The sequence below is a fragment of the Lissotriton vulgaris genome, chromosome 3_2 (assembly GCF_964263255.1).
Source record: "Lissotriton vulgaris chromosome 3_2, aLisVul1.2, whole genome shotgun sequence".
In the NCBI taxonomy this organism is placed as follows: Eukaryota; Metazoa; Chordata; class Amphibia; order Caudata; family Salamandridae; genus Lissotriton; species Lissotriton vulgaris.
This window is the reverse complement of record NC_141690.1, coordinates 195876300-195893819: the sequence shown is the minus strand read 5'-3', so window position 1 is coordinate 195893819 and position 17520 is coordinate 195876300. Positions and strand designations below refer to the sequence as shown.

At 40.0% G+C, this 17520-nt stretch overlaps 1 protein-coding gene across 1 annotated transcript in view; it reads left to right on the top strand.

Annotated features, from left to right (window-relative positions):
* Positions 1-17520, top strand: part of NSD2 (nuclear receptor binding SET domain protein 2) — a 1128833-nt gene that overhangs the window by 1091460 nt on the left and 19853 nt on the right. The window contains exon 22 of the mRNA XM_086964209.1: positions 14006-14210. Coding sequence (XP_086820335.1) covers positions 14006-14210 — 205 coding nt within the window. The remainder of the gene's footprint in view (positions 1-14005; positions 14211-17520) is intronic.

Here is a 17520-nt window from a genome sequence, read left to right as displayed (position 1 = left end):
GATCACTCGCGAGACTATAGACTGATAAAATAAGCTGCTTTACATTCCTTCAAGACTTAGCCTAAAGGCTGCTCTCCACAGCTACCACTAGGATAGCTTTCTATAAGGTTGTCTTTAACCTACCATCAATAAGGGGTCGTTTGGACTGGTGCAAGGTACCCACTAGAATAGTGGACAGCATATGCCAGGAAAACTTCTCACACCGGGGTCCCGAATTGGCGCCTTCAACGTTCTCTTGTACAGCAACCGCCGCGTCACTGGAATGGCAAACCCTCTCAGCCAATACTGACGCAGCTTCAACAGCGCCAGGATTGGCTTAGCAGTAATACTCACCGCCCGCCTGCCCATTAGGAGGCCGAGGGTTGCGACGTTGATCAACCCTTGCTCTCCGATTCTATTGAACGATAACATTGATGTGTATCACGATCTGATAACCAAGGAACTCAAACAGCTGTACACTAAAACTAACCAAAAAGAGAAAATGGCGAATAAAAAGAACCAATGCTACTACAGTCTAATTAAGAAACTAGAAACAGACAAAAATGTAATTGTCCGCCAGGCCGATAAAGGCGGAAATATTGTACTGTGGCCTAGAGATCTGTATGTAGCGGAAGCTGAGAAACAACTACTGGATACCATATGCTACAGAAAAAGCAATATGGCAATATTGAAACTATCTTGGCAGGAACAGAGCGCCAAATTGGTAGCATGGAGAAGTGCAAAACTGTTGACAGATGATGAATATAAGTTCCTTAGGAAAGACCATCCAGTAATACCATCTTTTTATTTAATTCCTAAGATTCATAAGGATGCCACCACACCACCGGGTCGCCCAATAATATCGGCGATAAATAGCTCAACGGAGAATATTTCCCGGTATATAGACTTCTTCCTCCAGGACTGGGTGAAAGGCCTAAATTCCTTTGTACAAGACACTTCTGATTTTATTAGAAAGGTGAACAATGCAGTGTGGAATGAGGAATGTTTGCTCATAACACTAGACGTTACATCACTGTATACATCAATTAGACATGCAGATGGAGTGCGGGCAGTGGAATTCTATCTGAACAAACGGCCTATGAATTTCACTGCGCACAACAAAATGCTGTTATCCATGATAAAACTCTGCCTTGAACAAAACTTCTTCCTGTTTAACAATCAACTATACCAGCAGGTGCGAGGGGTCGCCATGGGGTCGTGCTTTTCTCCGAGTCTGGCATGTCTCCACATGGGTCTCTGGGAAGAGTGCGTACTAGGTGGCCCTTTGCATAACACTATGCGACAACATGTACCTTTGTACTTACGGTACATAGATGATTTGTTCTTAATCTGGCGGGGTTCTAGAACAGCAGCAGAAATGTTTATTTCAGACTTAAACAAGAATGACCTAAATCTGGAATTCACTTCATGCATCAATGATAGAGCAGTTGTGTTCCTTGACACTGAAGTATATGTAGTGGGTGACAGATTAGCTACTAGAATGCATAGAAAGCCAACAGCAGGTAACACAATACTGCATGCGTCTAGTCAGCACCCGCGACACCTGATTAACAGCATCCCCTTTGGGGAAATGCTGCGAATCAGGCGGATTTGTAGCTCGGAGACAGAATGCCACGAATTGCAACTTGAAAGCAAAAAACGTTTCATGACTCGTGGGTATTCTGGCAAAACAATTCAGCGAGCTATAAACAGATCACTTACAATTTCGAGAGATGAGGCTCTGTGTAAGAAAATTGTACCAAAGAAAGGGACCATGGATAACACCAATCTGATTGCACCGAGAGTAATTGTCACCTTTTGTAAACAACATAAGGAAATCAGACGCATTTTTTATAAAAATTGGAATCTAATCACGGGGGATCCCGTTATTGGCAAGCACATGGTCAAAAAACCTGAAATCACCTTCAGAAAGTCAGTTTCTATGTCAGATAGACTGGTTAAGAACTTCCTGGAAAAACCTATTTCTGATACTTGGGGAGCTTTGGGAGGCGGTTTTAAAAAATGTGCTTCATGCAAGGCATGTAAAAATGGGTGTAGCAAAACCCAATACATATCACCTTTCTCCAGTAAGCCGTATCAGATAAAGAAACGCATGTCCTGCAAGACTGACTTTGCCGTGTATGTGTTGCAATGCCCGTGTGAGCTCCGGTATATAGGCAGCACACGCTTGCCTGTGCACAAACGGGTATTGCAACACATCAGGGCAATAGTGGGGAAAGATCAGACCTACCCGGTGGCACGCCATTTTGAGAAGGTTCACCACAGTGACCCGAAGGGCCTTCTTTATTATGCCATAGATTGCGTGCCGCCACTAAAAAGAGGAGGAGACAGAGAGGCCAAATTGCGCCTCTTGGAGACAAGGTACATTATCGAACTGGACAGTAAGGCCCCTAGGGGCCTGAATGCAGGGGAAGATCTGTACACTTGTCTATAATGAACAAAGAACGTAAACATTGGCCCCTTGTAAATTAGAATAACAAGCCCAGGACAAAAACATAAAACTATAAGATGTTCTTAAAATAAAATAAATTTAAATGAATGAGTCATAAAGTGTGGAATTAGCGGGAAAGTGAAACATCAAAGGTGGTGGGCCTGGTCTACCATATCTAAGAAAGAAATTACATCTAATACAAGGTTCAAATGTATTCTTTCTCCTCCCACTCCATGTTTGTGATAACAGAATAAATGTCACATTTTTTTTAATACTCACACAAATATAAATCAGAGAGAAAAAAACGAAAAAGGAAAAGAAATAATCACTTTATTATTATTTTTTTCACAGTGATATATTATTTGCACTGGGGTATTCTTTTTCGTGGAGTCTTTAAGAGGTCAGAATAAGTAGGCACAAAATAACCAATAATTTTGTTGAAAGCATTATATAGATGTGGTTTTGTGAAATTGAGATCTCAAGTAAATAAGGGTTCATTCCCATGAACCCATATACAAAAAGTATATTTATGCTCTTAGAAAATACACAATGTATGTGATATTAGAGGCAGAAATGTTTACAGCACGTTGCACTTTATCTGCCAATATTTGCACACTTTGATATATTCAACAATAAGAATTACATATAGGATTTGCACAGTGGACACTATGTCTTTTATTGTAAATAATATGTATATATCATGAATTTTAATTATTTATGAAAATGTATATATATTTGTATCTATGATAGATGTAATTCATTAAGTGTGTAAATAGTAAGAACATAATTTACATGAGCTGATTGTGGCACTATGCCTTTTATTCAAGAGTAATATCGCTACATACATATGCAAAGCAAGCGATACCACAATGGGTTAACTTGGACGGTTTTTTCTATACACAGAACTCCGCCTGTTATTGGTTTGTAAATGCCTTAAAAAGCCTCTTTTTAGCTCTACTAGCGTATCATGTGATCAAGCCTCTGGCTAGAGGCGAAACGCGTCATGCAGGACTGCTTGGGTTTTATTTTTGAAATAAAGAACACTTAACTTTTTGCACGAAGCTTTGGGTCCGACTTGTTCGTTTTCCTGTGGAATGGAGGAATGATGCTGTGTGCATTGAACGATATCGGATTTCATATATATATATATATATATATATATATATATATATATATATATATATATATATATATATATATATATATATGGTTCTCCTTTCATTTGATCACTCGCGAGACTATAGACTGATAAAATAAGCTGCTTTACATTCCTTCAAGACTTAGCCTAAAGGCTGCTCTCCACAGCTACCACTAGGATAGCTTTCTATAAGGTTGTCTTTAACCTACCATCAATAAGGGGTCGTTTGGACTGGTGCAAGGTACCCACTAGAATAGTGGACAGCATATGCCAGGAAAACTTCTCACACCGGGGTCCCGAATTGGCGCCTTCAACGTTCTCTTGTACAGCAACCGCCGCGTCACTGGAATGGCAAACCCTCTCAGCCAATACTGACGCAGCTTCAACAGCGCCAGGATTGGCTTAGCAGTAATACTCACCGCCCGCCTGCCCATTAGGAGGCCGAGGGTTGCGACGTTGATCAACCCTTGCTCTCCTGATGTGCAGCAGTCAGCCAGACTCGACACTAGTGCGCATGACTGGGAGTTCCCCCGCATCTGCAGAAGCCGAATGGGCAGGAGAGCCTTCTCTTACATCGCAGCCGAGACCTCGAACGAGCTCCCTGTGATCATCAGACGCTCTCCCCACCCTGCACACATTAAGAAAGGACCTCTAGAACTGGCTTTTCGATCAAAAATAGTGTTATTGTTTTTAGGACAGTCTGGTAGCCTTTATTTGCTGCTATATTACTCTATTTTGATAATGTGCTTTTGCAAATGTTAAATTCTTATATATATATATTCACTGAAAAAACCATAGGTTTCACACCAGTTATAGTTAGCTGGAAATTTTACTGACATAAAACCATTGAAATTCCACGTTATAGTTAGTTGGACTCACTATAACTTGCGCGTGTAATGCACTGCTGATGACGTCACATATTACATCACTCATGACATGGTCAGTGACATCACTCATGACATCACTGATGACACCATCCAGTAAATGTGTGTCTTTCTAAAAATAAATGTTTTATATATGTATATGTAAAGGTCGATGGAAGAATAAATGTTTAAATAAGTGTCTTAATGGATGTTTTTTTTAAAAAAAATTATTGGTTAACTGGCTTATTTAGTGTATCTTAGTGAATACATATATTAGCGAGTATTGTTTAAATATTTAAATGTTTGTATCAGTGTTTCACTTTGTGTATAAGTGGCTGCATGGGTTGGTGAGTAGCTACATGTGTGTGTATATGTGTTATTAGATGTTTTTTTAGTATCAGTATGAGTGTCTGTATGGTTTGGTGGGAGTGTTACTTAGCACATAGATGCATCAATGACTAACTCACTGTTTGTAGGTGTTTTGAAGACAGCATATGTGCAGGACTGTATGGGTGGAAGAGTGTGTGTATGTGTGTGTTGATGAGTGAATGACTGTCTCACTAGTGCCTTTATGAGTAACTACATATGTTTTAATCTAGTATATGTGAGTATTGATGTATATAAGTGAGTATATATGAGAGTGAGAGATTGAAAGAGTTCCTGATAAAAAAGTATGTGTTTCTATAAGTGATTGTTTATGAGAGTAAGTATGTGTAAGTTTCCTTAGAAGTAATGTGCTAGTGTATGTATAGCTGTATATGCAAATAAATGGATGTTCAATAGTTTATTTGCATGTGTGAGTAACTTTTGGAAGACTGTCGGTGTGTTAACGGATGTAAAGGTGTCTCACTACATATGATAAGTGAGTATATGTATGAATGACTATATAGAACTGTTGGTGAATGAGTGGATGTGTATATAAATGGTGGAATTACTGAATTGGTTGTTGTAACTGGTATAGGTATCTCCACTTTTTTGTAAATGTCAGTTTCTATTTTTGAATATGTGTTTCAAGGGTTACATTAAGCTGAAAGGAGGTCTGTCACTCTGTCACAAGGATGGAGTCATCAGTGATGTCATGAGTGATGTCACTGACCATGTCATGAGTGATGTAATATGTGACGTCATCAGCAGTGCATTACACGCGCAAGTTATAGTGAGTCCAACTAACTATAACGTGGAATTTCAATGGTTTTATGTCAGTAAAATTTCCAGCTAACTATAACTGGTGTGAAACCTATGTTTTTTTCAGTGAATTTAATAGGTTTTTTAAATGCTAATTCCTAACTATAACTGGTGTGAAACCTATGGTTTTTTCAGTGAATTTCATAGGTTTTTTAAATGCTAATTCCTAACTATAAGTCTCACTTTATAAGTAAGACTGTTAACGCTCTAGTTGTTCTTTAGAACACTCTGGTACATTCTATCATTGGGCTATAGTTGCGCTACATATGGCTGATATTTGGGCTACATTTGTGGGTTTTTTTTGTCTCTGGTGGCCATCTTTGGGCTACATTTGGGCTCTAACATATATGTAGCCCAATGTAGCACAATATATATTTATTTGAAAGTTAATTTTCGTAAAAACCACTTGAGTATAGCAAAGGCACATCGGGCTACCAGTCCCTACAATTTTTCCCTTTTTAAAAAATTTTTTTTTTGCCTTGGAGCGCTCCCGGTGCGCGCCCCGGAGAGCATACTTGTTTGAAGCGCCCCGGTGCGCGAACCAGGAAGCAACCTTAATTAATTAAATTTTTTTTGCTCCAGTTGAGCTGTTTGCAATTCCCTGTCTTTTGTTTCACCCCAGAAAAACTACAAAAAAAATATAAAATTGTTCTGAAAATCCAAAAAAAATGTTCCAAAAAACAAAGCAAAAAATATAAAACAACAAAAAAAAAGTTATTTTCAGAACTACCTCCCATTTGTATAAAATGACTTACATTTTTAAACTCTGCCTTTCTCTTTTCTCCCCGGTGCGCGTACCGGGCGCTCCCCCCGCGCAAATCGATTTTTTTTTTTTTTAAATTTTTTTTTTTTGCCCAGCAGGACCCTTTCATAGCCCCCACATCAAACCTAGGGGGTCTGGGGGGGGGTCTACCCTGCCCCTTATGGTCAATTCCCCCTTTGTTTTGGCTACCTCTTGTGTCTCGATCCTACCGAGACTCAAGATGGCGGCCGCTCCGGACTGTTTCGAATGTTTACAGACACCCAAGAACCAATCAGCTTTCTGCGCGCAAGACGCGTGTCGCGCCCGGAGCGCTCCCCGGAGCGCGTACCGGGGCGCGCTTATAGATATATATATTTTTTTAACCTAAATTACTCAAAATACACTGGAGCACATATCTTGAGACATAGCAAAGGCACATCGGACTACCAGTCCCTACAATTTTGCCACGTTTGGTGTAAATCCATTCAGCCGTTCGGGCTAAAAGTGAGGGGGACCCCCCTTTTATCTCGACCCCCGCTTGACGCATCCCCCCCCAAACTTTCAGGGCAGGACCGGAGCTCGACGAGGCCATTTTGAGGAAATTTTCAGGCAGATTCGTCAACCGGCGCCAAAGTTATTCCAAATAGAATTTTGAGATTTAACATTGAAAAAAATCCTAACTATAACTACCTACTGGCGACCGTTCGTGAGTCTCCTGTGGGTCGGAGGACACTGAGGAGACGCCGCCGGTGAAGCTCTGTGGTAAGCCAGCGAACTGTGGTTGTCATGCTGATTTCAATAGCATTTTGCCGATAAACGGGGGAAAGGAAACGCGCAAGCACGACAATTTCCGGCTGATAACGGATTTCTTTCAGTCGGATCTCAAAGCATAAGGTTTATAAACTCGCACAATGACCACGCCGGCAGAAGCCTTACGGAACCGGGAGGCTCTAGCGGATGCTATGTTTGAAAATCTACCTACCCCTAACAACTCAAATGAACTTGTGACATCGAAAAATGAAAGTATTGATTTAAAAAGTAAAATGAAAAAACTGGAAAAACTGCTCCGAATGGAAACCACTAAATGGTGGGAAAAACGGTCTTTACAAAAATATCAGGAAGTGGGTCGAGTTCCCAGAGGGTTGAGGATCCTGATTGCACCATCATTTGAAAATCCCAACCCTCTTATGTTAAAGGAATGGGCAACTGGGAACTTAGACGCTTCAATGAACATGGTCAGTCTGTTAATCAAGTATGCTGAAATTGACCGCAATGAGATTTTGCAGGACATAGAGAAATTGAATAAGGAACTGGAAACTGAAAAAGATCAACAATTTATTAAAAAAACGAGAGAAGAAATCGATGTCAGACTTGCTAAGCACCAGGAAACCATCAGCACGAGGAAACAATACAAGTTTGCTCGTGACAAACACGATTATGAGACTGGTAGAATTTTTACATTTGCGCGCAAGTTTGACAATGTTAAAAGACAAGCAATGGCACCCAAGGTTACCACACAAACTGCCAGTAATAATCAGAATGTGGATTTATCTGAACCAGAGATGAGCTCTGTCACTAGTGGTAGTGACTCAGAAGATAACTCAGCAGGGGGCTCTAATCTAGGTCCAGTGCCTACTAAATACACTCCTTCAGAGGAACTGGGTGTTATGGTCGAGGACAGATTCAAAACATTGCGACCACAAACCCGGCAGCAAAGAAAAATAAACGAACAGCAGCAAACAAAAAACGCAGCGCAAGGAGAAAATGTAGGCGCCAAAGGGAAACCAAAGAGAGGGAGAGGAAAAGGAAAGAAATGGTAGAATCACCTTCCTCCCTCCAACATATTTCATCCGCAGCTGATTTGAATAATGAGGCAATATGTAATTCTAACAGTGGGGAACAGATCACGGACAATGTTGAGTGTAATACAGTGATCAATTTATCGGATGTGGTGCTAGACAAAGCTGAATTGCAACTTTTATCCCTGGGTTTGTCGTACTGTCCGAAAAATTCATTCAATTATGTGCAAACCCGGGTTGATGTGTTCAAATTCATAAGAAAATTAAAACTTAAGAAACACTTCAAATTGTCGAATGCGCAATCTAAAGCCTCTGACATTGTCAATAAAACTCAGCCATCCAGAGTATTTTCAATTTCTGACACAAATGCTTTGATAGTTGCACAAGAACTAGCACTGGAAGAGGATTTTGTCCCTGGGACAACTCAACAAAATCTAAGAACCTACCTTCCTTGCGCTACAAAGTTTAAACCACCATCCACATTTTACCCAATAATGCCTAAGGACAATATAGATGCGTTTGGGGATATGGTGGTGGAAGAGTTAAAGAAACTGCAACATGACACGTCTCGTAAAAACAAACGTATGAGATATATGGAAAAACAATATTACAAACTCATGAAGAAATTGAGGAGTGATTCCAATCTCATCATAAATAAAGCGGACAAAGGAGGCAATACTGTCATCAGGCCTCGGGTCCAGTATATGGCTGAAGCAGAAAGACATTTGAGCAATGAAACTTGCTACAGGAAAGGTAACTATATTGACATTTTGCGCCTCAAGGAGAAAGTACATAAAGATCTCAGTGAATGGAGGCGTGAAGGTCTGTTAAGTAAACAAGAACTAGCATTCCTGGAAAATGACTTTCCAATAACCCCTTTTTTTTACTTAATACCAAAGATTCACAAGCAAACCATTCCAGTGCCCGGCCGGCCCATCATCTCGGCCCAGGGCAGCTTGTTAGAATCTGTATCACGTTATGTGGACCATTTCCTGCATGAATTTGTGGAGTCATTACCCTCTTTTATCAAGGACACGGGGCATTTTCTATCTAAAATCAATGACATTGTATGGGACAATGAGTCAATTTTGATAGCGCTAGATATAGATTCTCTATATACTAGTATAGCACATCATGATGGACTTAATGCTGTCAAATACTTTCTGAACAAACGTGATATTGCTTTTAGTCAGCATAGCAACATGCTTCTGAAAATGTTGGAGCTTTGTTTAAACAAAAATTATTTCCTATACAATAAGGAAGTTTACCAGCAGCTAAGAGGAGTGGCCATGGGGGCATGTTTTTTCCCCCACCTACGCATGTCTCCATGTTGGGTGGTGGGAGGAGCATGTCCTCATGGGGTCACTCGCTACCAAGTTCCCAAACAAAATAGCTCACTTCTGGCGTTTTATAGATGATATCTGTATGGTTTGGAGAGGATCTGAGGAGTCAGCTACTGAATTTGTGAGAGCTATTAATGATAATCATCTTAATCTCAAATTCACGTCTCAGATCAGTAAAGTGATGATCCAATTCCTGGACGTTGAGATCTATGTCCAGAATGGGAAACTTCACACTAGACTTCATAGAAAGCCCACAGCGGGCAATTCTATATTGCACGCCGGAAGTGCGCACCCGGGTCACCTCGTGAAAAGTATCCCCTATGGGGAATTCCTGCGTATTCGTAGGATATGCAGTTCGGAGGTTGACTTGGAAAAATGCCAAACTGAGGCGTTTAAAAGATTTGTTGCTAGAGGCTATCGCACCATTGATCTCAGAGAGGCTTTGAATAAAGCAAATGAGTTGAACCGAGATAAATATCTTAACTCCACTAAAGCCATCAGGATAAGACGAGAATCTAAGTCTGAAGTCCCTGAGAGAATAAGTATGATCACTACCTTCAACAGTGAGGAGAGGAAAATGAGAGGCATTCTTAAAAAACACTGGCCACTGTTAAAAACAGATATTAGTGTAGCCCCTTTACTACCTGAGGAACCGACTATAACTTTCAGAAGGGCACCCTCCATGCGAGATGCCCTGGTTAGATCTAGCCCTGAGGTTATTCCCAAAAAAGAGGGGGTATTTGAGAAGTCAGGTTTTTACAAGTGCATCTCGTGCAGAGCTTGTAAATTTGGTGTTTCCACCAAGGAGTACAGATCTGCATTTGATCCATCTCCAATTGCGATAAAGGGGCATTACACTTGCCGGTCAGATTTTGTGGTTTATGTGCTCCAATGTACTTGTGGGCTCAAGTACGTTGGTAGTACTAAGCTACAAGCCTTTAATCGCATACTCCAGCACCTCAGGGCCATTGTCAATTCCGATGAGAAATACCCGGTCGCTCGGCACTTTGGCTTGGTCCATCAGAGGAATGTGAACCATTTAAGCTATTTCATCATTGACGGAGTCCCTAAAAGTATCAGAGGTGGCAATAGAGAAAAATCTCTCAGGCAGTTGGAGAGCAAGTATATCTTGCTGCTAGATACGAGGATTCCTAATGGGTTAAATACGGGAGAGGACCTTCATTGTTTTTTATAATATCTATTCATTGAATCTGGTCAGATAACTCCATGGGCCAGCCTTCCAGCTGTATATTATGTATAAGCCTCCCCGAACCCAGCCTCCAGTATAGTATGACTCTTGGAGGACTATTTAGTAATTCTGAAATTAGATTGGTGGATTATTTTCCTTGTATCTATCCTGTGTGCAGGAACTACTTTGCAGAACCGCTGTCTGTGATTTAATCCCCCTGTCTCAAGATCACCTGCAGTTTTACACTGATGGATATATAATATTGTCATAAGAGGGTGTGATTGATCCGCTCGGGGATGAATTTTTCAGTTTACATTTAGTATCCTTATGGGGTGATTATCAAGGCACTTTGTCCTAATATGGGTTCCCTCAAATATACTTAATGTGCAATATGAATTTAGGATACTTCTTTGTTAACCGTTGCAGTCATGTTGTTTATATAGGGTTACGGGTAGTCTTGAATATTAGTACCATAACATGTAAACCTCCTTAATGGTGTAACATGGTTGAGCCTGAGCTTCCCCTTACTCTTTCCCGATTTTTTTCCTTTTAATATTTCGGCCAGCCACATATGAGGTACTCAAGGGTCAGGGACCTGACTCTTACTCTGGCTGAAATTGCAGTGGGCACTTTATATTTTGCACTAGGGTTTTTGCACTTCAGGGATTAAATCAATTAACAATAGCACTTTAGAGGGCAACATTGATGGTAAAAATTATATTGCACTATCATCCTGTGGACCGTGGATTCCAACATTGAATCACGAATGTAAATATGCTGTATATAAATGGTTATGAATTTAGCAGATTTGCAGACTGTAAAAATTGTATAAAATGGTTAATGAAAATATTGAGGAATTGTATATAATTGTGGTAATGTATTGCATTTATGCTTGGGCTACTTTCTAATTGTATATAATAATTTTTAACCGTTGTAAATATGGGTCTGTTTTCCACTTTGGATGAACTACATTTTAGTGTTTTTTCAGTTTCCATTAATGTGTACGCCCTGCTTGTGTGTTAATTAGTCACCCTTTATAAGCACTTTCACTGGTTCTGTCGGGCATGTGATCAAGGTCACCGTGTAGTGACCGAAACGCGTCATGCTGGCGATTGCGTGTGAATAAACCACTTTGAATTTACTTTCTGCGCTGTGGAGTTGTCTGTACCTGTGGGTTCCGTTGGTGCGGATTGGATCTCTGTCCATTTTCTTAGTAGCGGAGCAGGACTGTGAACCGTATATATATATATATATACACTCCTTTACTCTCTTCCACCAACCGCTGCTCCACTTTGCCACGGGTGCCTCTTGCCGCACGGCGGGGTGCATTCAATTCTAAACTGAGATTAATTACCAACTTCTCAGAGAAATCTTCAGAGATGTTTCAAGCTCTCAAGAAAAATTGGAACATCCTCAAGTCAGATAACGTTTTGGGGGAAAACATTATCGGATCACCCATTAGTGACATATAGGAGAGGAAACTCTCTGAAGGATCATTTGGTCAATTGTCATTATGATTGCAAAAGAACGAGGAAACCACCAGTGACCGGATTCTATCCTTGCATGAAATGCAAAGCGTGCAAGAACTCACATAAAGTCAAAGACTACCAAATCCCTGGGAAAACAGGCAGGGCAATGATATCTAAATTGCTCATCTGCAATTCGGAGTTCATTATATATTGTCTCATGTGCCCATGTGGGAAAAAATATGTAGAGAGTACCACGAAACAAACTAAACTAAGAGTCTTGGAGCATATGAGAGCGATAACCACAAGAGATCAGAGTTATCCTGTTGCGCGCCACTTTGAGTTATCACACAAAAGCAACAGTAACCTACTAGCATGTTTTGTCCTTGATCAGCTGCTAAGAACAGAGCGAGGGGGTGATTGGGTCAAGAAACTCAGAACCCTAGAATCGAGGTTCATCATAATGCTCCAGACAAAGTCCCCGGGGGGATTGAATAATGAAGAGGAGATGTGGGCTCACATAGGGTAGGTCCTAATAACATGACTGTCATCGTCTCATAACATATCCTAATTGCCTCCAGCTAAAACTTCCCCATACTGTCCGATTTTAAACAACTTACATTGTACTCTAAAATAATACTGCACATAGCCCATTCAGGGCTATATAACTTTGGGTACCATGTTAACCAATGGCACAAAACATCCAGGCCAAAAAAAGCTAATATAAGCCACAAAACTGAATAAATATTACTGTGATTAAATAACAGTTGAATCCTCTATAATAATGGGATAAATGAACAATGAACTGTTGATGGGTGTCAATACAGATATCACATTAAGTGTAATGTTGATCACTTAAAGATGGCCGCCACAATGACTAAAATTGTATATGTTGTGCCGTTTTTATTTCTTTTTACCATGTGACTGAATGTCGTAATTAAACTTTATTTAATACGTACAAAATGTTAAGCAGGTTTACACTGACGAAGGCAGAGACGCCGAAACGCGTTTGTTAAACCCTCCTTTTTGAAAAACTGCAAAATGCTATGAATAAATATGGCATGTAAACTGCGCTATACGGCTTGAGTGCTCTTTTTTGGGAAACGATCCGAGGATTGGGATAGAGTGTTGTTGATATATATATATATATATATATAATATATATATATATATATATATATATATATATATATATATATATATTTTTTTTTTTCTAACTTGCTGCTCAAATCGTGTCCACGAACATAGAATAGTAAATAAAAGAAACAAAAATGCGGTCCACAGCAATTCATATTTGCACGCAAGTGTGGTGCTGTTTGAACACACAGGCGTTGAGATGCTGAGCTGCTTTTGTGTCACAACTCATATGTGTGCATACACGTCATGAAGCTTTTTTTTTTTTGTCCCACAGCCTTAGCTTTTTGACCTATTGACACTCCTAAGATCTGTTGCAGTTGTATATGATTTTTTGATTTCAGAATATGGTCTTCTTTTCATAAAGCCTGTCTTTAATATTGCTTACACCTGTTAATTTATCCATCTTCCCTTAACTACATAGTTAACAGATTTAGTAGTTCTAATTTTTTCTTTCATGTTAGATGCACTATTCGGAGTTCAACCAAATGAGGATGTGAGTAAATAACCTTCAGTTAATCAGACAGTCCATACTGCTTTAATACAATTACATCTATCTCATTGTACGCATTTTTGTGCCGAATTATTTATTCACAATCTATACAAAAAAATTGTGGTGTTTAAAATGATTTGATCTCCCTTTACCTACATCATTACATATTGCCTAAATTCTGCGACACTATACCGGTTATAACTTTTTTTAAACTAATTCTAGAACTCATCATCTAATGCATCAGATGAAAAAGTAAAAAAGGCCAAGAAGAAAACGAAAAAACGCAAAACAAAGAGTGAGGTGAAGAAAAAATCTGAAGATTATTGTTTCCGTTGCAATGATGGAGGTCAGCTTGTGATTTGCGACAGGAAACTTTGCACCAAAGCTTACCACGTCTCTTGTTTGGATCTAGTGAAACGACCATTTGGTAAGCGAATATACAGACGTCAGTATGAAAGTTGAGTTTGGTTTTGACCTATTTTTTCCCTGAGAGTTTGAATTTCATTTGTACAGATTTTTTATTCATGTTTTAGAGATATCAATGGATATGAACAGTTAAGAACAAGGTCATTCATAGACTATCCTCATGCGCTAATTACAGTTAGGCAAATAGCATTTTTAAATATCCACTACATAAATGCATTTACATACATTGTCTCATAGGGACGCTTTGCTTAGTTATTCATTTTTACTGACAACCTCATTTGGAATAGCTCTTGTGTATATGATTCACAGCAACTATCCATTGTTGCATTATTTTTGTATGTATGTGTGCATATATTTTACACAGAAGGTGGTTGTCTCAAAGTAGTCCTGGTTCAGCCACACTTTCATATGAAATGGAATTTTTTTGATTTGCCTTTAACTTTTGGCCCGGTTGACAGACTTGGTAATTGCTTTGCATAGTCAGCTGAGGTCTATCATTGCAGTTATTGTGCAGATTCGTACAGGGTGATGATATCGGGGTGGTGAAAAAGATGTTTATTTTATTGCCTATAGGAAATTTTCCTCGCTCCTATAACTGAAACTACTGAACTAATTTGCACCAAACTTAGCATAAAAGTAGAATTTTACACAGAAAGTGTGTTTTTTTGTGGGGCTTTGGTGTAAATCCGTTCACTAGTTTTTGAGATGTGAAAGGTTTTAGTGTGTTTTAAATGGCTAACACTTATGTATATCTGTGCTGCTTAAAATGTAGAATAATGATTCACAACTCCTGTGAATCTTATTTTGAATTGATCATCATTGTGGGCAGCTATGGTAACCATAACAAGCAAATTTCACAGGTTTTATATGTTCTAGCCAGATATATAAATCACTTCATAACTTTTTTCTTGGGGGGTGAACATATGCATACATGTGTGTATATACTTATATAGATACACACACACCCACCGATAAAGTCTTGATGCCGAATTGTATTTGGGTATAGCGTGTTCTGCACTAGATTTCAATTTCTTAATGTTATTCTTCCATGTGTGTGTCTTTAAACTGTGTTTTGTCTTTGAAGATGGCTATATATTAATTACATATGTTGGTGTTTTATTGCATAAAAACAGTGCTGTAAAAACCTATATATTAAAGTTTGCCTGTAAAATACGGATTTCATTGTTATAATTACAGTCTCTAAACCACTTTGCAGAGCTTTGCCATTGTCACAGCTTCTAGGTTTATGCGGCATGGGGGACCAAATTATGCTGCATATCTGAATTATGCAACAAAATTCTAATTGTGTTGCACATTCTTTGAAGGGGTTGTTTTTATCCATTGCAGCTAGAAACACAATTTTTGGTGAATTTTGAAAATTGTGGCATAAGTAATATGCCCAGGACTACATAATTCCATTGTCCATTGTTTTATCAGAAATATATGTGTGGTAAAAGATAAACTAAATCTAAACATTATAATTCCTAACAATGGCCATTGAGGCTGTATGTCCAAGAAAACAGCCTTTTCAAGCTACCTACCCCAAAAGAAACATGTAATGTAAAAAATGCATAACCAGTACCATGTATAGTATTTATTTTTTGGAGAGTTTTTTATAGTATGGTCCAATAGTGCACATGTGACTTTTATGAGCTGCTCGGGTTCGTGGTTTGATTACTCCTATATGAATATCTTCAGGTGCTCGGCAAACGTTTCCTTAACTCTCCTGCACCAGTAGGGAATACCAGCTTCAAAAACTATGCAGTGGGGACAGAACTGAAGCCATAAAGTTGCCACCTTTGTGCAGAGACATCAGTTCTGTTTTTTCCACTCTTCAGGGTCGATTGGGAGCTGTTACTTCTATTTTTTTCTTTCACATGATTTCCCCATCATAAAATGAATATCTTACCAGTGCAATTCTCAAGGAATGTCAATTTCTAAGAAGTCATGGTTTAATCCCTGTCACAGCTACAACAGGCAAGTGTCCATCTCTGACCAGCCATGATATCCGTCTGTGGTGCAGTGGATTGGGGCATAACTTGGGGTAGTGCAAGCAGTGCAGACTTATGTACTCCAAGGCCATAAAGGAGACCGAGGCCCAACTTTTTATGGCCTGCGACAAACATCTAGCTCGTTTTGAGATTGACCTCTCCCTTCCGATCTAATTTCCCCAGGTCTTCAGAAGACCAGGTCTTACAATGAAACACTGAGGAAACATAAGCAGGGAAGATTGTCCTAAACACCGGTCAGGTCTAAAGTGGATGCCTCATCTTCCTACTCCGCATTCAGCGGTGTATTTCTCAGAGCCATAGTTAGTTGATATCACGGTCCCAAAGGCCCACCTCTTCCTCACTAGTACACCAGGCACCCTACAGTTCCCTCCTTTCCCACCCAAACCGATTCAGTTTGTGCTGATGCTGGCTTAGCTGGAGTTTCTAAAGCCAGGGTATGATCCAGCTCTTTTCCTTCACTCTCCGGAGATGTTCAGGTGTGTAGCGGTGCCCATTAGGGGGATTAACATTTTGGGGCTCTTCTTGCGGTGCCCAGCCTACCCCGCTAGCACCATTGTCCCTCCTTTAGAGGTTGCCTCTTTTCATGCCTTATTTAAAAAGATGGCAGACATACTGTAGCTTGCCCCTAAGTAGAGTGGAACCAAGGCTAACTATTCTTTTGGAATTCCTCCAGCCGCTATGTCCTCACGGAGCCACTATTTTCATATAGTGACACTTGTGGAATTGCCATCAGCTGCTGCAGTATACCACATGGTGGTGGCAAGATGATATAGACCAGCACCGGGTAACCTAAAATTTCTGTCTATTCATTCCTCCCCTGAAAGTCTGGTCGTACAGGCATCACCATGCACAAAACCTGCCGGAGTCAACCCGGTGTAATCTCTCCTCTTCGATGGGATGAGGTGAATGGTAGAAGGAAGCAAGGGTAATGGATTGATGGAGATTAAAAAGAAGTTACCACATTGTGAAGGGAAGCCGTTTTAGTTCCGAGGACCAACTTGTCCAGGAAGAGGCACTGTAGGGCAGATATATGCTCATTGCTTGCAGATCACCAACACGCCAATTGGGAGCCATCAAAGGGAATGTCCATGAGTGAGGCCTCCTGGACATCTCCCGAAAAGGCAGAGGTTCTCAACCAGGTGCGGCGCCTAAGAGCTACTGACGATAAAATCGCTCTGCTCAGCGAGTTGTCACATCCAGCCCATTTTGTATTGTGAACCTGGCTGTGTCCCTACCATCAGCAATTGTTTGAGAGAGTATGTCTCGGGCCTCCTTCCAAAACCATGGACAGAACTTGCG